The 23004-nt window shown below is 41.0% G+C and overlaps 1 protein-coding gene across 4 annotated transcripts in view; it reads left to right on the top strand.

Annotated features, from left to right (window-relative positions):
* The first annotated feature begins 2413 nt into the window (after positions 1-2413).
* Positions 2414-23004, top strand: part of AFF3 (AF4/FMR2 family member 3) — a 306895-nt gene continuing 286304 nt past the window's right edge. For 3 of the 4 annotated variants that reach the window (XM_048494122.1, XM_048494123.1, XM_048494121.1), the window contains exon 1: positions 2414-2770. In XM_048494122.1, the coding sequence (XP_048350079.1) occupies positions 2718-2770 (53 nt within the window). In that variant the 5' untranslated portion in view covers positions 2414-2717. The remainder of the gene's footprint in view (positions 2771-23004) is intronic. The other variant, XM_048494124.1, reaches the window with a different exon arrangement.

Genomic DNA, 23004 nt, shown 5'->3' with positions numbered 1-23004 from the left:
AACCAGTGCAACAACACCTGTGGCAATTAACATGCTTAACTCCAGCATAGTAATTTTAATTGGGACCGGAGGAAATTAACAAGGCTAAATGAGTCTCACATGGTCATCAGAAAGGAGAGAAAAATTGTGCTTATGATAGGAACACAGAAGTGCGAGTGAGCCAGCTATTGTCTTCTAAAACTAAGTAATAACAGGTTGCATTTGTCTCCCTAATTTACATCCTATATAAGTGAGTTTATTTTTTCCTTTCCTCTAGATAAAGTTTACCTAATTCCCCCCCAATTTATCATTGTTTTACACTGATGCTTTTCAAAGACTTATCACACTCCTTTGTGTATGAGATACTTCTGGGACTGGATAATTTTAGCACACTAATTTAAGCTTCATCTCTTGTGAGCTGTCCATGGTGGGTTTTTTTTAACTGAAGAGAGTTTGGGAATCAACATTAAGTATTATTTATATAAATTATATTGTTTCCCTATCTACATTCCAAATCTACATTTCCCTATCTATCTGATTCCAAATATTCTGTCTCACGAATTTAACAGTCTGTTGCACTTTAATGAAAGCATGACACAGAAGCCAGGCGAGATAGATTAAGATAGGGTTTAACTTGGTTCTCAAAGGGCAGAGTGAAAACTTGCTACTCAGTTTAGAGACTTTTACTGCAGTCCTAAGATCACTTGATGGAAAAAATGGAACTTGCTTGTTAGTAGAGCTGCTCAAGATTGTTCCCTTGGCTCACTAGTATCAGAGAAGCAGTAGAAGTGCAAAATGCACATGCTCATTGTTTCCACACAAGTGTGATACTGATGCAAGAGATTATAGTGAATGGCTGCCAGTCACGGTAGGGAGCAGAATGGGAGGTAGCAGCAATAATAAACCCTGGGGATCTGGAATGGTATGTTATAGTCCAATCTTGTCAGATCTCTGAATCTAAGAAGGTAATGAATTGTACAATTTAGTTACTCATTGAGTAAATACTTCTTTTTGTCCAACTCTGATCTATTGCTTACCCACTTCATTGGGTGCTCTATTGTATAATGGGCTGTATGTCAGCTTTTATACCTTTTTCCTTTGTTTTGAAGCTTGTGGCTTATTTTGCTGGCATAAGCCCTTCTGGTCTTTGAAAAACCTTTACATGCTAAAATGGATGAGAAGAGAGATTGTAGCATAGGGATTATTATTGTGTAGGAATACACAAGAAACTAATAAAATTTATACACTTTTGTAGCATGAGAGGACCCTCAAAACATATGACAAGTTAAGGCTAATAGAAAAGGCATATGCACATTCGTTTTACTTATAACTGGAAGATTCCATCATGATATGACACGAGAGTTAAGGGTACTACCTAGTTGAATGCATGTGCTATGAATGGCTCTTTATAAATTATGTTGCATTTATGCTTGTTAACAGGGCTGAATAGTAATGCACTGGCTCACACTGTGGTACATGGGAACGCTGCATATAAATGCAAAACATTAATCCTTTTATTATGATCCAGTCAAGATAATGACTTTAGAATGTCTTGCCCAACTGAGGCATGCTTAAGATGTTAAGTCTTACACTGCAGCTGTCACCGACAGCAAATAGCTTCACTGATTTAATTGGCTTGTTTTTTTGGTAAATGGATGCTGAAGCAATTAGTGGAAATGTACATAAAATCAATGTCTGCACAACTTAGAGAGGATGCTCATTCTCACAGTTCCCTGTCCTGGGTTCAGACTGTTTCTGGAACATCGGATTCATGGATCTTCCATATTTTCCATCCCATTCGTGCCCTTGCTTGCAGTTCCTCAAGACTACCTCTGAGGCCATACGGGTATGCTAGCACAGCCCAAGGCATCAAGACATGCCAGAAAGGTTGGGATGACCTGAGGGAAAGATGATAGGGGCAGGCACCCACGTTTGAGTAAACAAGAGGTGTAACACTTGGGATTTGCATGGCTGGGCCTTGAGCTGAGTGGCCCCTCTAGTGTAGGCTGACAGCAACAGAGAAGGTGTTGAGCTGGGCTTGTTCCTGAGCCATGTGGACTCTCCAGTCAGCTGGCTTCTCTTATACAGAGAGGGGTTTCTCTTTATGAGCAACAGCCAGAGCTGTCAGGAGGCCTTTTCTAAAAGTCTTCCCACCGAAAAAAAAAATCTGTAAAACAACCCAATATTACGTAGGGCATAAAAGTAAGCCAGTTTGTTTGCCATCTGAATTAATCCGCCCCCTCCCCTCCGACGCTCTGTCGCTTTAAACTCAGAGGAATCCAGTCCTAAAATAAACCGAGGCTCCAGCGCAGACGGGGAACAAAGCAGGTGGCCACCAGGCGCGCGGCTTCTCCTGCTGCGCTCCACCGCCAGGAGCCGCCGAGGGCTTCTTGCTGCGGCTGCGGCGGTCCGGGGCCAGCCACGCGCTAAGGGAAGGCGGGGAGGGAAGGCGAGGCAGGCGGTGGAAGGACGAACGGGGGGCGCCGAGGAAGAACGCCGGCAGCTGCGCGAGGACCTTCTCTGCGCGGCTCCTGCTGCTCACACAGGAGTGGGAGAGGGAGGGACGCGCTGACGCCCTCCCCCCACCCCCCCCGCCGCCTCCCTGCCCAGGTTCTCCTCGTCGCCTTTCGGCCGCCCGCCAGCGGCGCTGCAAAGATGCACCTTGGCCGCGGTGCGGTTGCAGCCGAGCAGCTCTGACACCTTCCTCCTCCTCCTGCTGCTGCTCGGGCGACCTCACCATGGACAGCTTCGACTTAGCTCTCCTTCAGGAATGGGACCTGGACTCTCTCTGGTGAGGGCGGTTTTCTGCCTTGCAAACTACGCGGGGGGTGGGAGTGAGTGGATGAGTCGCGGGGGGGGGGGGGGGGGGAAATTCTTCTTCTGTCTTTCACTTCTGCCCGGAGTTTCGGGGAGGGCAGGAGGCAATGGTCCCTTCCCAAGGAGACGGAATGTGTGTCTTTTTTTTTATTTAGGAGGAAAAACTCCCTTTCTCCCCTTTACTGATTGTTCTCTTATCTCCTTGCCTGCGGAATTCCCCCCTCCCCTCCCCTCCCCCCAATTTTAGCTACCCCTTTTGTGGCTGGCTTTCGTGTCATCGCTGCCCTTTCCCTCACCCTAACTCCATCCGCTCAGAACCAATGTTTTCCCCCCAGTTCTCCGGTCCCCGCCCCGTTTCACTTCTAGTCCCTTTTTCTGCATCCTTCAGTGTGACAATTCTCTTTCCCTTTTTACGGAGGGGGGAGCGTATTCCTGTTCCTCCCACTCCTTTTCCTGCTGTCTCCCTGGAAGCCACCGATCCTTCACCCCTTCAATTCATTGCTCTTGACCTCTGTTTCTGAGCCTGGCACATTCTGGATTGGAGTCTGTAGAAGATGCTGCATTTCTAAGAAGCAATTGGCAGCAATCAGAAACCATTTCTAGAAATCCCATTAATGACTCTAGGTGGAAATCTCTGGCTCCTCACCATGATCCAAAGTGCTAGCAGTTCAAGACCGGGTCCAGTAGCTGCAGCTAAAGCTTGGCACCTTGATGCTTGTTTTCTTCCTTTCTCTCACTCTTTTCAACAATGTAGTACAATAATACTAATGTTCATCATCTGGTCTAAATAATGTGGTGTGTGGGGGGTGGTGGTGGTGGTGGTGGGGCTTTGCTTGTGAAGCACAGGCACTTGTTCCACTGCTGGGTACCAGAAGGTGCCAGTTTTCCTGCTGTTTACAATGTTTACAACTTAACCTTTTTGCGTCTGTGTTCCATAAGAGACTAAAGGCTGCTTTTAAACTAATGACAATTTGTATGATCTGGATATAAGGAAGGCACAATGCGTGCAGCTTAGTGTTGGTTACACACATCTTAAGTCACGGCTTGATTGCTGCATGACAGCTCTTTTCAGTTCCCCTCTTCTCCTTCATTTGCAAGAGCTGATTGGGTGCTTCCTCTGCTCCTCAGTCATGGGAATTTGTGTGGTTTAGGTGATGTGGTGGATTTGCCAAAAGTGGTGAAATCTTTGTAGTTCTTGTTCATTACAATGACATGCCAACACAGTCAATTTTCTTTATTGCCTCTTAGGATGAGGATTTTTTTTTTGAAGCGAGTGTATAATCCAGTCTGAGTCCATGATTACATGTTTCTATCTGTTTCTGCTTTCTAAACTGTTCTAATGTTAGCTCTTCAAAATGATAGTGGCTATGGTCCTGCATTTAGTTACGTAGCATTTAAGCCAATGATTTAAATAGGGTTAAAGACCTCAATCTTATGTACATTTATTTGGAAGAAAGCTCCATTGAATTTAGTGAGATTTCCAGAAATTCCACACAGATGCTTAAATGGGTGCAGGATTGCTGTCACTGATAACTTCTAATATAGCAAACTACTTTTATGAGGAATTTTAATGAGAAAAATATAATATGGACAATGTTACCAAACTAAACAGTGGTCATTTCCTGATGGGGACCTGTTTTTCAGTTATATATATCAGTTCTTTATATATCACAATTTTTTACTTTGAGGGTTTTTTTTGTAAGCTTCATGTACATTTACACTTCTTAAAATTCCACCAGTTTTCATGCAACAAGAGAAGGTAGGAAGTATATTACTTTGCTTGTCTGAAGTTATTTTTTTCTCCAAACAAAGGGAAGCTTTGCAGTGGAAATGTCCTCTCTGTAGGCAATATTAATATTTAAAATGCCATAACAGAGTTGTTTGAGTAGTTGTACTGAACAGATTATGTTTTGATCATTTTTAAGTAGGTATGAGTATTGTGAAGACTGTAATTCAAGTAGATCTAAAATGGCACATCTAGCCTTTTGTGAATAACACATGCTAGCTTAGACTTTGCAATCCTAAGGACACAAGGCCCACTGAACTCATTGCATTCACTTTGGTTTGCACCTGAGATCTACTGGCCAAATTGGGTATGTATAATCTAGGCTGTCTGACTTTTTCTATCTGTAGCAGCTTCAGGAAAGGAGACTTGCATTGGGGAAAGGGATTTTAAACCTGCTTCCCTAGAAACCCCCTGAGAATCAATTTGTCCCATGGAGGGAAATGTACCAGTAACATATCATATACATTTTCCCTGTAGAATAAACAGCAAATCTACAGGACAACTGAGAATGAGAAAATAGTATGTAGAAGAGAGTTGACCTTCGCACATTCCCAGCACCATCTTTCCTCAGAATTAACATACAGGTGAATTTAGCTTGCTAAAAACTGTAGGAGATCCTAAGCATGTCTCTCCAGAGCTACATCTAGTTTGATCCCAGGTATCTATAATAAAAGGTGTTTCTTTGAATTTCTGTTGATGTCTCTTATTTTTCCTTTGTTGTTTCTTTTTACTCTCATAGCAGTCTTTGGACAAATAAAGAGTTAAGGAAATATTTAGAACTGAGTATTTTATGTTATCCTTGTAGTAAATCTATGTATATCTTAATCAGGAGTAAGAAGAGTATGATGTAACCACTCTAATAGAAAAAGACCTACAATGGAGTTATTTGCATTGTAAACTGACCTCTCCATTACTGAGACAGATGTAGTTTGTTACTTTATTTCATGGTGTTGGCTAGATTGCTGAGTTTATATAAACATAATTTTATCATAAATACATTCATTTTTAGAAACAGCTTTAAGTAATTAACTGAAAAAGAGACATAATGAAAAACAGTCATACTGCATACTGGACACTTACATTTTTTTAGCAATGATGACATCACAGGTATACACATGGGTGGCTGCATTGAGATGCAGAGGACTGCAGGCTTGCTGTGATAGCAGAAAGTTTATGCACTATCACACTGCCCTTCTCATGTCTCACTCCATTATGAACATTAGAAATTTTCAGGATTCCTGGCTTCAACAAAGTGCTGCCTCTCCAAAATAAACCGAATAGATCTAATTTTGGGTTCAGTAGCCTTGACATAATCCTTTTAAAAGAGCTCAGTTGCTGTTGTAAAAGGGAAAATGTACATCTACATGAAAGTCATTTTGTGGTGAAGGGCAACACTCTGAAGCCTTAATTTTCTGTGGAACAAGAATAAGACATCTTACTGTGCTTTGAAATATATAAGGATTTGGGGACATAGGTGACAGAAGGAATGGTTTTTAGGGCATTTGATAGCTTCTACTTTTAAGTAAAGCAACCCAATTTCAAACTTTTTATGAACGTTGCTTTTTATGCTTTTATAAAAGCAACTCTTCATGCTTATTTCAACCACAACAAATGATTAAAAGTATTGGGAAAATTATTGGTATGAAAATGCTCAGTTTTTGTATGTTCAACACGAAACTTTTAAGGTAGACTCTGTAAATAATATTGCATGCTGCCCAATGCAAGTACTTGCATTGTGTTTTAGAATGTTGCTAATAGTATTAGCTAGAGAACATTGTGGTATGTGTCCCCTAATATTTATTTATTTTATTGGACTTATTATTCCGCTCTTCCCCAGGCAGCAGCCAGGCTCAGAGTGACTAACACACATAATTAATATAATATCTAAAATGATTTGAGATTGGAGTTAAATAACAATGATAGGTATCCATAATAGGTTGCTAGTTGCTGAATTTTGTATAAGAACAAGTAGGGGACCCACATGGACTTGCAGGAGGCATCTCATTTCACCCTCATCCATTGTTTCAAATCCTTTTCAAATCCTTTTCAAAACATCCATTGTTTCAGATCCTTTTCAAAGGGATTCACCCTCATCCATTGTTTCATTTTTCCTTTCCCTGGAAATCTCTATAGCCTGTCCCTTTTTCCTACGTCCTTCTGATCTTGCCAGCCAACCTACTGTTATCCGCTTCACTGTTTTCAGCTTTTCCTCCTTCCCTTCTCATAGCAGACTCTTCCTAGGAAAAGTCTGACAATTCTAGTGACTAGGACAGATCCAGGTGCTTGGTAGAGAACCCACAAGGACTTGCAGGTGGCCCCTCACTCTCCTCTGTATCTCCCACCACACACTATTTCTTCTTTTCCTCATGCTGGCACCTTTAATATCTTCACCTTCCTCTTCTTCCTGGTCTCCTCTCCAACTAATCTACCTTTTATCTCCCATCTTCAGCTGACTTACGGCAACCCTGGAGTATTTTGAACGTAAAAGACATTCAGAAGTGGTTTGCCATACCTGCTTCTGCATAACAATCCTAGATTTCCTTGGTAGTCTCCCATTCAAGTCAGGGTTGAAGATAGCCCCCCATGAAATTTTTCTCTCTTTCTCACAATACTAGAACCAGGGGGGATACATTGAAAATGCTGGGGGGGGGGGAGAATTAGGACAAATAAAAGGAAACACTTCTTCACACAACGTGTGATTGGTGTTTGGAATATGCTGCCACAGGAGGTGATGATGGCCACTAACCTGGATAGCTTTAAAGGGGGCTTGGACAGATTTATGGAGGAGAAGTCGATCTATGGCTACCAATCTTGATCCTCCTTGATCTGAGGTTGCAAATGTCTTGGCAAACCAGGTGTTCGGGAGAAGCAGCAGCAGCAGGCCATTGCTTTCACATCCTGCATGTGAGCTCCCAAAGGCACCTGGTGGGCTACTGTGAGTAGCAGAGTGCTGGACTTGATGGACTCTGGTCTGATCCAGCAGGCTCTTTCTTATGTTCTTAAGTGCCTTCAAACAGTATCCACTGAGGTCTGGGTATGACAAAGTTACATAAGCCTTTACTAAGCATCACAAGTCTTCCCTATCATAGTTAACAGAACATTTCCTTGGGCTTGAAAGTCAAAACAACTGCAATATCTGTTTGCGCACATAATATTAAGGTGGCAGTCCTTGTGCTCATTAAGAAAGAAGTCCAGTTGAACTTGTTTGGGTTTTTTAAAAAAAACAAATATACACAGAATCAAATTGTATGCTTTTCCTTTTGTGAGCAATCTATATCTTTGGAGCCCTAGAGGCAGTCAGATGAAGTATGTAGAAGTTTTGAGGTAGCTAAAGGTCAAGTATTCTGAACTGAACTATAATACAGCCTGCCAGTGATCACTATTCTTTGTGGCCTCTTGGATCTAGTAATAGATAGTACTTCATAGATGTATGGCCTTCTTGAGATTACACACCCAGCCTGTGTAAAGCATCTCCAGTTTGAGTACAGCCCATGTTGGTCCTCTTCCCATTGCTTCAGTGTTAACCTGTATAGTTCAGCCTACCACATTAGAACACTATTATGTCATTTCTACCTCATTCCTGCGTATGTTTTAGCTAATATAATATTCCATATATGGAAGCATGCATTTTTAGCTGTTTCTGCACGGCACAATTATACCAGGTTATAATTGGTTTCTTACAATCCTGGTGTATTTTATCCTGGTTTCTCCCTTCACGTGGCTGCCCACTTCTGTGAAGGAATCGAGTGAAGACCAGGAGGAAATACTCCAGTTTGTTTTGCACGAGCCTGGGTCTTTTGTATGTACACCGAAAATCATATCCGCACATGCGCGAACATCCCTGCTGTCCCGCATTCTGATTGGCTGTTGTTTTTGGGCAGCAGGAGGGGAAAACAAAGTCCCACCTTTTCCAGTTCTGGGTAGGGCCCAGCGCAAGCCTCAACACAGCAAGCAGCAGCCAAAAACAATGAGGCACATTCCCAACCATGTTCTCATATTTTTGTGGAAAACAAGACACCCCACCCCGTGATATGCCCACTAACATTTGGCCCAAAGTTTACATCTCCCTAGCTATGCGCGCTGAGCAACCAGCACATGTACAGAAAAGAAAACAGGGACATTTTGGGATTCCACTCCTGATTAATCCAGGCAAAATGGCAACCAGTTGATACCATGAGCAAAAAACATGCTTGGGGGAACGTTTTGGGAAGGGTGGGCTGCAACGGTTGGCGGCTCAGCAGAGTTGAAAACTGACATGACGTCAGATGTGGAAAAGAGGGGTGGGTGGGCGGGAAAAATAAACTGGTTCTGCTCCTATGATGTTTGCATGGTAGCAGGTTCAACCCGGGATTTTAAAAAACGAATTGCCAAACTGGTGATTTTTGAAAATCCTGGGATGAGGGAAATATCATGGAGCAAACCCACTTTAGGACCAGGAACTGTGTGAACTTCTTGGCAAAACCGGGATATTTCCCTTGCTCAACACGGGATATTTGGACTGTGCAAAAATGACCTTTGGTAACATTTGTACTGCTGCCTTCATTGCGCTGACAGTGACATTTTGGTCCTGTAATGGAATTTCAGCATCCACAACAAAGGTCACTCAGCTTTGGTTTTGAAGTTGGGTTTCAGGAAGGGCATAGCCTGTGTCACTTATGCTCATAGGAAATGTAAGGATGATTGTTTTGTTTGCATCTATTGCCTTCCTTTGCCAAAGATGACTTAAAGAGTTTGTCAAAATCTCTGTTTAACAAGAGTTTGTCAAAATCATATCAAAATCTTTCTGCATGTTATTCTGAACCACCATTATCTCTAAGAAAGTGTTGATAGAGAAAAATTTATAAAGAACCTTACAAGCTACGTTGAGTCAAGATGATATTGTGTTTTTTTTAAAAAAAACAAATACATAGCAAAAGATTTCCTCACAATTAGGGCTAAAATTTTGGGGTGGAGCCTGAGAAAGAAAGGGATCTCTGTGGAGCATAATGCCACAGAATCCACTTTCCAGGGCAGCCATTTTCTCCAGGAGAACTGATTTCTGTAGTCCGGAGATCAGTTGAAATTCCAGGAGATCTCCAGGCCCCTTCTGGAGGTTGGCATCTCAATTCCCCATGCATCTTCTCCTGTGTAAGAGATAGTATAGTTCGATGAAGATGGCACCGTTCAATTAGAAATGTGATAAGGGAACAAGGCAAATGATGATAGATTCAAATGAAAACATGGGACAAATGAGTTGAAAAATTAACTAGAATTTCATCGTCTTGTTATGTTGTAATCCTTTGCATAATTATCTGGGTGTACAGATCACTTTTTAAATCAAGTAAATGTTCACTGTTTCAGACTATTAAATTTCTTTATTGAGAAACAATGTGGTCTTAATTTTGATAGAAAATCTATTAAAGTAGAAAATAAAACTGCCATAGATTACAAGACTTTGACTGTCTTGGATCTGTCCCCAATTCCCATTATTCCATTCTCCTGCCTGAAGAAAACTGCTTTCCCTAGCTGATGGGAACGTTAAAACAACATTTTCCCAGCCAAATACAAGTGAGAAATTCTTTCACATAGTAATGTGCACCATATTTGCCAGTGAGATGAAAGATTTTATTTTAATGCTCTTAATGACTACAAAACAGGATAAAGAATGTCTAATACACTTCCTTGAGGGTATTAATTATTTACTTCCATCAAATACTGCCCATGGATGTTTCTGTGGGACTTTCCGTTTTGCAGATGTCATCTTTTGAAAATGTTTAGTATAACAGATTAATTTTGTGTGTGTTCATTATGACTGAAAGGGGAAACACAGACTACTTTTGGAAATCTTTGTTATTTCATTGATAACCTCCCTCTTTGCCATTTGAGTGACTTCCCCAAGTACTTTTTAGTTAAAATAATAGTTATACTGATATGATAAACCCTTTTCATAGTTTGTATCAGTTACAAGAGAGCTATTGCATGTCCTTCACTTCCTGATATTGAGGTTTCTAAATACATGGAGGACTTACCCCATGGCTGTGTCCTTCATGCTGGGTTTTCCCCACAGTTTTTTGTTTTAAAGGGATCTTCCTGCTGGAAGTATCTCTTGCCAAGACAATTTGCCAAAATGGCCACCTGCTGCTTCCTGGTTCTTTGGGGCAGATGTCTGCATCCTTTCCCCTACCCCAGGGAACCTGCTGGGCCCCCCTTTTTTGTGGTGTTCTGTTGCCTGATCTTGGAAGGAAGCCATCTTGTTTAATTCCAAAGCATACTGAGAAAGAGAGAGAGAGAGAGAGAGAGAGAGAGAGATGCTCGGATGGAGGAACTATTGTTGGGTGGGCGGCAGAAAGCAGGAGTAATGGGAAAATTTTCTGAGTCGCTGTCCTGCTTCATTTTATGCTCCCATCCCAAATCTGCTTCATTTCCTACTTTTGCATTCCTGACACTTACAATTATCAGCACATTTTGTTTAGGTATTTGATCAATTTCTTCCTGAACACTTGCATAAAAGCTTTTGATTTTTTTCCTTATCTGTAGTTGGGCTGTAAATGTGAATAATTGTTATACTGAGAGGCTTTCAGTGAGTCTTACTGACATTATTCAGTCATACTTAGCATTATAGCCCCTGACTGCCTATACTACGTCTCGCCTCACTATTCGAGCAACTCTATTTCTTCTGTGTTTGTCATTCCCCAAGTAAAACTCCTCATAATTTTCTGACAGAAAATGTCCTATTCCAGTCCACCTTCATTCACTCACTACCAGGACTCCAGTGTTTAAACATTCCATTATTCATTTTATAGTTTCAAGTTTACCTTGATTAATACTTCTTATGTTCTTTGTTCCTACTATATGCCCCAAACAGCTTTGGACTTTCCTTTTGTATACATTCATGTCAACAGCTGAATGTCCTTTTAGCTTATGTCCAGTGTTGTCATTAAGAATATTGCTATTTGTAATTGCTGTCAGCTCTTTTCCAGTAGCTGGTTGAGTTTCATCTAACCATGGGAGTTGGGGGCTTTTAGCGTTATATCTTTTTTCATTGGGGTTGTCTCATAGTATTTTCAGAGTAACCAATTATCAGAAGTAGTTCTGTGCAGCACTAACTAGGGTTAGTTGAAGTGGGTGGTTCTAGGCCAGGGGTCAGCAACCTTTACCATCTAAAGAGCAATTTGGACACGTTTTCCACATCCCCGAAGATCTACGGAGCCGCCTCCGGTTCGGCCCCTCCACTCCCCTTTCCTTCCAGCGCTGGGAGGTGGAGGTGCCGGGCAGAGAAACCCCTTCTACCCGACAGAGAAGGCAGTTGCCTGCGCTGTGGGGCACAGGGGGGATGGCTTCTGTGGCCTGCCCAGTGCCGCCACCTCTTGCACTGCGGGAGGCAGCGGCACCAGGCAGGGAAACCCCCTCTGCTCCGTGGGGCAGCTGCCTGCTCCGTAGGGCAGAGGGGGGATGGCGGCCATGGCCTGCCTGGTACCACCGCCTCTCGTGCTGTGGGAGGCAGCCGCGCCGGGCAGGGAAACCCTCTCTGCTCCACAGAAACCCCCTCTGCTCCAGAAGGGGGATGGCGGCCGCGGCCTGCCTAGTGCCACTGCCTCTCGTGATGCGGGAGGCAGTGGCGCCAGGCAGGGAAACCCCCTCTGGCCGATGGAGCAGACAGTCGCCTGCTCCGTGGGGCAGAGGGGAGATGGCGGCTGCGGGGATAGCAGAGGGGGGATGGCGGCTGCTCTGGAGGGACACACCCACGCTACCCGCCAACCCCAGGGCCACCATCCCTCCTCTGTAGCATGGGCGTGTCCCTACAGCCCTCCAGAGCAGCGCTGGAAGGAGAGGTGAGTGGAGGGGATGCAAAAAGCGGCACCCTCACGCACGGAGCAGCCTCTGGTTCGGCCCCTCGACTCACCTTTCCTTCCAGCACTGCTCTGGAGGACTGGAGCAGAGGTGGGATCGAGCAGGTTCTCACAGGTTCCCGAGAGTAGGTTACTAATTATTTGTGTGTGCCGAGAGGGGGTTACTAATTGGTGATTTTGCCACGTGATTTTTGCCTTAGTTACGCCCCTCCTCTCAGCAGTAGTGCACAGAACTTGAAGCAGTCTAGCAGGAAGTGCACTGGCGTGTGTGGCAGCCTGCGCCAGCGTGCATTCGTTTCCTGCCCAAGGACCAGTGCAGCGGCTGCGTCCTTGCCACAGCCCCACCCAGGAATGCCCTGCCCCCGGAAGGCTGAAAGAGCTGCATGCGGCTCCGGAGCCACAGGTTGCAGACCCCTGTTCTAGGCAATGGGCTATAAAGCCCTATGTGGACTTGGTTCATATTACCTTCAGGGTTTTCTTCTGTAATATGAACCTGTATGCTCATTGTGGTAATCTTCAGAGGGTCCTGTGTCTTGACGGGAAGAGTATATTGCAGGGGTCTACAACCTGTGGCTCTTCAGATGTTCATGGACTACAATTCCCATCAGCCCCTGCCAGCATGGCCAATTAGCCATGGTGGCAAGGGCTGATGGGAATTGTAGTCCATGAACATCTGGAGAGCCCCAGGTTGCAGACCCCTGGTATAGTGCATGAACATCAAAGAAAGGGCCTTTTCTGTTGTGGTGCCAACACTATAGATATCCTCCTGCAATTTTTATTCTCTTGGACATTTTTATCTCTGTCTTTAGCACAATCTTTCTTTCTAGTCTTTGCATTGTCGAAGGTTTTATAGGTTTTTATGTTTCTTAACCAAGTCTCTGTTGACTGGATTTTGATAGGTTTATAAATGATATCACTTTCTAGTTTTATTTGTTTTAATTGCCAGTTTGCTGCTAATTTTCAATTATTGGTTTTAACTGCTTTTAAATGCTTTGATAGCTTCAAATATTTCCCATAAATCAATAAAATCCTGTCTTGGAGATGTTTTTTATGCTGAGCAAATATTTTAAATAAATACCTTTACAGATATTTCAAACCTTTATACAAATAGTTATCTACTATTTATACAAATAGTAGATAACATAAATGGCAGAAAAAGTCTAAAATGAGTTATCTTTCCTACACTATTGTGTATTGTGTACATATGCTTCCTTAAACATGTATTAATCCTAAGAAGAGTTGCACCCTTCTGTCCATTGATATGCAGTCTTTAACTTTTTGCTCAGAACAGCTGCTAGCAGTTGTGTGTAAATTAAAATGGCAAAAATTGGCCATATGATATTGCTTGCAAATTGACTACTAAATGTCAGTGTAATTATTCAAACTCCTTTAATTATGCTGTAGTTATAATATCATATGTATTGCAACAGTCAGAAAAATACATCTGTCTTAACTGATATAGCAAGTCAATTCCTGCCTTAGATTTCTAGACTTCTATTCAGAAGTAGATCATCAGTAGTCATCCTCTCCTGTAGCTGTTGAGCAAACATTATTTTGGGTGCATAATTGCACACAGACAATCTCCTGGATGGTACAATTGAGGACATTTGTGATTTGGTTTTTTGAGGGTTTCCAATTTGTTGGACAGCTCTTACTTGAGCATTGGCAGCCAGAGCCTACTGCTGTCAGAATGTATTTTATTGACACTTTGTTAGCTGTGCTGTGTGCTGACCTTTGATGAAAAACCTCAGCTGCCATAGCTCCTCCAGACCTCGCTAAAAGAAAGAAAGAAAGAAAGAAAGAAAGAAAGAAAGAAAGAAAGAAAGAAAGAAAGAAAGAAAGTAGGTATGCAATTCTCCCTGGTTCTTAAAGAGGATATAAAGCAAAACAAGGAAAACCAGAGTGAACAGGAGTTTCAAGTTGTGGAAGAAATGGTGATGCCAATGATAACTTCACAACTTCTATAGTTCTTCATTCTACTAGCAGAAAATTATCTACCTCCTTAAATTGGAAAAAGATGTTAACGGTTGCAAAATAGTTGGCTTGTAAAATTACATAGTAAAATTATCTGGTAAAATAACTAGAGTAGTATGTTAAAATGTACAGTGGAACATGAATGTTGCCCAAAATATCTAATCTTATATGACTTCTGTATTGGTATTTGCAATTTAGTTCTAATAATCATGAATTCCTTAGCTCAGTAATTGTAAGCTTCTATGAGATGTGTTTTCAAAGCTGTTTTGAGTTTTGTCCTGTCTTCATGTACCTTGTCTCAATATAGCAGAGAAATACTTATGAATTCCATCCCTATTTATGAATTACCCAGCCCAAGGGAGATTATATGCAAGAATATGAGAAGGTTCTGGATTTCAACAGAGAACATCCACCATGTAATATGCAAGAATTGATTAGGATAATTAACATAAAAGGTTAGAAAAAGTCACCAAATAAAAGGCTGTGTCAAAGGCGGAGCAAAGGGGAACTGTAGCCTTTAAAAAAGCAGAGGCAAAACGGTTTTGTAAGCTTTGGGTGTTTTTGAACGCGCAGTCATGCTCCTCACTGCAGGTAGTCGCGCGGGGTTTCCCAAAAGGCGCTGTTCCGAAGAGGAACAGAAATGACGCATGCTGAGGGGTCGCGAGGGCGGCAGAATCAGGGCAGCTGTGTTGTCGCCGCTCCGGTAGTGGGGAGTGCAGCTGGAACCCGCATTACTTGGAGCGAGTAGCGCGCAACAAAAGATGAGTGGGGAAACGGCCTGTGTCCGGGGCGCATGTGTGCCCTGTGCCCCTGCCGCAGTGCCACCTGCCCCCTCTGCAGCCTGGCTATGTCCCCTCCACTGCTCTGCCCAGGACGTTGCGCCCCACCTGGCCTTGTTGGAGCTACGCCACTGGGCTGTGTGGTTGTATAATTTGTCATTGTTCAAAATATTACAGTTTCAGCAAGAGTGATTTAACATAAGAAAACATTTGCACAGTATCTTTTCAAAGTAGCAGCACTGGGGTGCCTAGGCTGTTGATCACTGACCACTCATGCACAGAATCTTCTTTCACAGTTTGAATGAGGGAAAAGTTTTTGGGAGTAACATCACTTGTAATATATCTCAGCATCCTGAAAAGGATGAATTTGTATTCATAGCCAAGTAACTATTGCTGCCATTTTTCCATCCTAGTATATTACAAGGGATATGTGTAGGTTACAACCTTGTCTAATTTTATTTCTATGAGACATGTTAAGAAATGAGAACATTACTAGCTTAAGGCTGCCCAGCAAGTTTCTTAGAGGTGTAAGTGATTTGAATTGGAGTCTGTCATATGAAAACTCAGCACTAGATTCACTCTTTCAGGTTTAAAGTCCATACTGGAAGAAAGACAAGCATACACTTAGATTTATAATTATGTATTACCTTATTTTCTGGAGGAGTGAGTGGCATTCTTCATACCAAGCTACACGAAACAACTATGCTATAAATATGGGATTTTTTTTTGGAAGATTAAAATATTTTCAAAATTTAATTTAATTTTAGAGACTTGTATTTCTAAAATTAGTGAGGGACAAATATTTTAATTTATCCTCCACCATAATGTGCTAATGTTCCATAAGTAGAAAGACTACAGTATGGTAACCAAGATAAAATTCAGTTTTATGACTTCTTAGATACTTGTATTTGCAGGAACACTCAACCTAAGTGTGATGATAGTAGCCCTATTTGTGTAATCCATGATTAGCCAATTTACCTATATCAAAAGGTGTGAACTGCTGATGAATGTGGGTTGTTTTGCTTGGTGTGTCTGCTGTAACCTTGTTGCATAGGAACTGTGCTCTAAGAAAAAAGTAGCAGGTGTGTGGAATTTAAGAGGAAGTTGTCCTACACATACACCCCTTTTGTTGTAGAAATCAGACCCCCTGCTTTATATGTGAAGGGACAGACAGGTTTAGGGTTGTTAATCCCTGGGCAGTTTAATAAAAATGTATGCCTAGGAAATGCAATATTTAACCAGGAGAAATGTTGCTAATGTTAGGAAATGTTTGAAGCATAACAGTTTAAGAACTCCCACAAGGAAAAAAAACAGGCAAACCCAATTATTACATGTCTAAGAAAATAAGCAGGGTTGGCCTTGGATAGTGTTTGGACGGGCTATAGCCAAAGAACACGAGAGTTGTGACACAGAGGCAGGCAATGGCAAACCACCTCTGAACGTCTCTTGCCTTGAAAACGCTTTGGGTTGGCTGTGACTAGACAGCACTGAAAGAATGAAAAGAAAAAACAAAGAAACAAAAGAAAGAAAGAAACAAAAGAAAGAAGGAAAGACAGTGTGATAATCTATAGATTGTGTAAGGAAACATAGCAGTCTAGTAATGGTTTTTCTTTCAAATTATGTGTAAGATAAATCCTACTATAGTGTAGACTATATAGCGACCTTACTTAAGGTAATTTATTTCATCATTTTAACACAAACAAAAGATTTGTTGTATCAAAAATTATCTTAAACCCACTGCTAGATCAAAAGATGTGTGAATTGTTTACATGAATCCCATCAGCAGTTAGCACCCCTTTTGTTAGTGTCAAGTCTGATTAAAATTCAATTAAAATCCACATTTTTAATCTGCAATTAATGGATTGCTTGATTAATAGATTAATTTAAACCTGTTACTTCTTTCTGTGCTGGTTTGAACATAGCCTAAAACAAAATATTCAGAGGACCTTTGACAGTGAGGAAGGAAATGGACTCTGAAATTGTGAATAAAACTTCACTGCTTTATGAGGCTAGAACAATATAGTTTCCTTTGGGAAATTAGTTTTCTCCCACATATTGAAGCAGGACAAACAGAACATTAAGGAAGGGCTATGTTGGCTCAGACATCACTTTCTATGCAGCTGTGGAGAAAGGAACACGATTCAGCCAGTTTACACTGTCTTCAGCAAACTAATAAGAACATAAGATTTAACTGAAGATTTTTGATGTTGTTTATACCTTATTAGTAAAATTCCTGAAACTCTTTATGATATCAGTTTGGAGCTGTTTGGGGAATGCTTTGTCAGCTACATTCAAAATTTATTTCTTAGGCTTTTTCTGAATTTATTTCTTAGGCTTTTTCTGAATTTATTTCTTAGGCTTTTTCAGACTCCTTTTTAACTATCTGGCAGGAAAAAGTAAATATACTTCACATTTAATGTAATATAATGAAAATTATTGACTATCAGTTCTATTGATCTTAAACACCATATAATTCTGATACTAAGAAACATCAATGGAGGCTACATCAAACATTCAGTTATGGGCAAGATGTTGCCTTCTTCTGAAACTGTACTGCTCCTCAGCTTTTACTATGGTTTCCTGGCAACCATCCAGAGGCTGGGGATGGATGGAGACAGGGGCGCACTATCAGTGTGATGACATTATGTCATTTCTGGGTTTCCCCAGAACCAACTTCATGTTGCTCTAGATATCCCTGGAAACTCTAGTAAAACCACAGAGTTTCTGGTAGTTCTTAAAGAGTGTTGTGACAGCACTTTCTTCAGAACTGATGTAATGCCATCAGTGATTTTTTAAATTTATTTTTCTCCCACAGCTGATGAAGCAGTGGTGGGAAGAGTTGGTTACCAGTGGGAGGTTTTCTGCCATACCAGGAACCCTCACAACCCTAGAATTTAAGTAAATTTGTTTGAAAGCAGCACTTCATCAAAATTATTCCTTCTGTTGCTGATGTCTTCAAGGACGTAAAGTTTTATGTGATATAGATGCCCGAGAAGACTGAGAGTAAACTTAAAAAGGTCTACTTGGGAGTTAATAACAATTTGTTTATCAAAGTGTTCATAGAGCTGTTGCCTGCAAGCTGTACATATATAACTGTTTCTTTCACTCAGTTGTAAGAATAAGGAGTAAACTTATTGGGAATAAAGAGGATAGAAAGCTGCTTATGCAGGCAGTATTTAAAATGTATTATAATTTTACTCATGTTCTACCTTACTGTAAGACTCTCCCCTCTCAGAAAGGAAAGTTTATTTCAGATAGATAATAAAACAAAGAAGGGTACAAGTAAGTAGTTCAGTTGTATACCATCTTTCAACTATGAATACTGTTTGAGGGGGGGAGGAATTGCTTTCGCAGGTGCAGTATTATCACTTCTAGCTGTGGTTTTGGAGTTCTGCTGCTGGGAAGAGACTCCAGGCCGGAAAATGAGAACTGTCTGCTTCTCATGTGCGGGTGGTGATCTTACACTCATATTATCAGGAGTTCGGCATGGTTTTTGCCAGAACTTTCTTTCTATGTTCCTGACATGTCTTCAATAAAAGCCTTGAACCAATCAAGTGCTTTATTGTCTGAACAGGGAATGTGACATTTACACAAGGTCAACTAATAGAATCAGTAATAGGTCATTAAGATAAACAGTGCTGCAGGCAGGCATCAGCTATGGTGCGTTAGACTGACTGAAGTCAAGGCAGGTAGCAGCCAAAGGCGAGGTCAGACAGCCAAGGTCAAGGCAAAGGTGTCATCAGACAGTTCAAAGGCAAGGCAGTGGCAAGCAAATATGTCCAGAATCAAGCAAATCCAGGAGTTCAAGCAGGCAGGAAGGCTAGGCACATAGGTACAAGGAGTGGAGCAGGGAACCACCTGGTACATAGAGCTTTCCAGTGAAACACACTGTTGCACCTAGGCAGAGCCAAGCCCAAGACAGTTTATATAGGAGATCCTGGCTAATGAAGCCGGGATCCTGCAAGGACTGGCATGCAGATGTCTCCATTTCACAGAGCCTTCTGCCATACCTAGCAGCAATTCAAGGACTTCTCTTTTTAGCTCTTCACTGCTGCTTTTGTCTTTGCAGCTGGCTCATTACACAGATCATCTGAGGTAACTGATGGCTGTCTTAGATGCACGGCATCAGGCTCTGTGGCTGACTTTGCCTTGACTGGCAGGGAAGGGCTTGGAGCTGGTTCTTCCTTGGCTGGCAGGACAGGGCTTGGAGCTAGTTTTGTTGCCTGCAGATCCTGGTCCACAGTGCCTTCAGGCTCCACGTCAGATTCCTTTTCTCCCAGGGACTTGCTCATGACATAAAATAAGCATTCCATCAAAATATCAAATCAGAAGGGCCTAATCATTCAGGGGTTGCTCTCCTTGATTTATAACTCATACTTTTATGTTTGCTGTTTTTGATGTAAACTTGACAGAATTGAGATTTTTCTCAAATGCTGCAATTAGTGGCCTGATCAGTTATCTTGAATGGTTCCTTATGCTCACCCTCTCTGCACTCCCCCAAGCAAGGATCATTTTCTGAGAATATGGTAGTTTATATGTTATGCAGGTCTGAAAAGTATCTGAATTTATAATCTAGTTTTAGCTTTCAGACAATCTCTTATACGTGCTTAGCTAGTTCTTCAGATACTTCCATTGCTAAACGGTATGGGTTGTATCCAAATTGTTACATGGATTATTCACTTATTTATGACCAAGAATGGAAAATGTTTCTGTATGATATGGTTAAGACAATATATAATTAACACAATGATCCATGTATGTTTGCTCCGTCCAACTGTATTCAGAGGGGTTTACTTCCATATTAGTGGTTGTAGAAGGGCACCCTAAGCTCTGTATAACATTTTCTATAGCCATAGTATTTCCGTGAGGAGATGGCAGTTAACAATTACCTATGAATTATGAGCAACAGGATCCATTATATAAAGTTTTAACATTTAACCTTTGAGGCAAATAACTTAACAAAGGTTAGTGTATTATTGACCTTGCTCTAAATTGTATTTTATTGTGTTAAAGACTATCTACCCTTTGCTGTATGGATCTAGATATATTGTACTGTATTGATAGCTGAGTTTCCAATATAACAGAAGTAGCTTTTCAGATGAAATTATGCATAATGAAGTACATTGTGAAAAATTATTTAAATCACTTCATTGTCAATTTGATTTTATAGCAACCCTGAAGGTAATTTAGATTTTCTTAAATATTCATATTAAATGGCTCTGAGGAAAGGAGCTGAATATAATATTAGTAGAAAAATGCAGGTTATCATTTACTATCAAGTAATTTATCAATTATGCATATGAGAATTTCGTAAAGTGAAAGTATTCATCTGTAATTCCCTGACAAATGCTGTGTGATAAGTTCTCCTAATTCAGGGCAACGTTACAGATAATTTAAAGGTGTGCCCTTGGGTGCTATAGCATCCATTGTCAACTTCCCTAGTACCCACCAAGTATTTTTAGAAAGGTGTGGGATCAGGAGGGGCTCTTTACCAGCAGGGTTTCTGATTGGCCATTGGAGATCTGATTGGCTGTGCTGATTAAAATAAAGTTGTTTTGGTGGCAGTTCCCAACAAAGTATTAGTCTGTTATCTCTATCAGTATTGGTATCTCTATCACTCCTTTTCCAGTGTATTCTTTCCTCCCTATGAGATCGGCTCCATCTCCTATAATAGCGATTTTGTGGTTCCCTTCCCCCATCTTGTGACAGAATCCCTGATGTGCCTATGGACTCAGAAAGGCTGAGGATCCCTTAAATAGAGACTGCATATAAGTAATTACTAGGATTATCTCTTTTAACCCAGTAGTTGGATTGACTTGTTTACAGTGTTATCTTTTGACCTGTTTTTATTTAAAAAAAGCCTAGAAAGCTATTTCCCCCTCCAAGAACAGAATGTTCTCCCACCTGGCACTTAATAGAGCCATTTTGAATGGGTCTGCTTTTATAGAATTATCTGCATAACTAATACTGAACAGAATTAAATGTTGTGTCTGTGAATTTTTACACAATATCCCCTTGCTTTCAGATCTGTCAGAATCAGTGCTTTCCCTTATCTCCTCTCAGTTTTTTTAATGTGTAAAGAGACGTCTTTCAAAGAGTGCTCATAAGTGCTTATTCTCAAGGGTGACTTAATGGATACAGAATGGATAAATCCACATGACAATTTACTGTATGACATAGCTGGCATTCTCTACTCAGATTCATTGGGGCCGTAGAAGTATAGCAGCTGAGCTGCAGCAAAACACAGGTCGCACTCTTTCACTGTGTCCTGAAAATGACCCTTTTACTGACAGTGGTGGAACACACTTCCATCTATTCCTCCTTAGCTTACAGAATCTTAGTATTTGTTAGATAGTCTTCCTTTAATTAAAAAAAATTAAATCTATTTCCTTTGGAGGAACTGGGGTGGTGACTTCAGTATTTTGGTATTTCATATTACATTTTCTTGTGTTTCTGCGTAAATAAATGCCTTATATCCCTTTGTGTACAGACTTAATAGTACCTGCTACCAGTTCTGATGGCTGTTCAAATGAACCGTTATATTTCTACACAGTTTTGGAAAAAGGTAGTTTAGTAATATTATTTGCAGCTCCTGTGAAATAAGAAAAAAACATTTCTTCCTTGTTCTCTGAATTGCTCTGAAAAGTCAGTGCCCATATTTAATACATTTGACATACTTGAGATTAATTTAATAAAAATCTGAAACTTCCTCTTATAACTAATAACCTTTTTACTGAAACCAGTTCAGCAATTCTGGTGCCTTGAAATATAATTTCTCATGAAAGGCAGTGGTTTTTATCGCAGCCATGGACAAGCAAGTAACCTGGGGCATAAAATTGCTGCTCAGAAGAAAAGATGTATTGCCACCAAATGCCGTGGTATCTACTTGCAACAATTACAACAATAATCATTTCACATCTTTTATGCAGACAGTTTTAATCTGCAAAAGGTTAAGCATGTGACAGTTACTTGTTCCAACGTACAGATTAGCTGAATAAGATTTAACCTTTAGAGGTGTTTAAGCAGCCGCTGTTTAAAATTTATGGCATCAACATCACACAAATACAAATTGCCTAACAATTTAAGTAGGGATACTGGCGTCATTGAAATTTTTTTACTGATCACTTGAATTACCATCTTTCTTCCCTTTTATTCTAATGGGCTAGCTAGAATAATGGCTGGAGATATGTGATATGGTCTCCCACACTGCTTTATATGTAAATAGCAACTGGAAGGAGGAAAGAATTAGAGCATGGTGGCAGCACTGTGGAAGGATGTGTTAACCCTTTACTCCCATTTTATTTTTCCAGTTTTCAGGCTTCTTCCTAAGATTCTGTTTGCTCAATTAGAGAAACATGCATGTGCCATATGGGTATCTGTGCTTCCCCTCATGACAGCTAGGGCAAATGGCGGCGGCGGCGGCGGCGGCGGCTTCTTCTTCTTCTTCTTCTTCTTCTTCTTCTTCTTCTTCTTCTTCTTCTTCTTCTTCTTCTTCTTCTTCTTCTTCTTCCTCCACCCAAACAATGTATAGAGATCTGTGTGAGTGGAAGAAGAACACATAGAGAGAGGCAGCTTAACTTTTGCTTCTTTCCTTTCAGGTCCTTTTTTTTTTGTCTAGAATCTTCCTCTCTGTGCTTCTATTCAGTCCCATAAAATGCAGTTATGGAACAGAACCCTGACATGTTATTTGTTTAGCTAAAAAGCAGGTCATATGAGATCTCTGTATCTAATATTGTCAATTGAAAGGAGGGAGATGTCCTGTCCCTTAATGGTGGCTTAATGGGTGGATGATGATGATAATACAACTTCATTTATAGCCTGTCATTTTCAATGAGACTCA

Source organism: Sphaerodactylus townsendi, linkage group LG04 (genome assembly GCF_021028975.2).
Source record: "Sphaerodactylus townsendi isolate TG3544 linkage group LG04, MPM_Stown_v2.3, whole genome shotgun sequence".
NCBI classification, from domain to species: Eukaryota; Metazoa; Chordata; class Lepidosauria; order Squamata; family Sphaerodactylidae; genus Sphaerodactylus; species Sphaerodactylus townsendi.
This window is presented reverse-complemented; position numbering and strand designations above follow the sequence as displayed.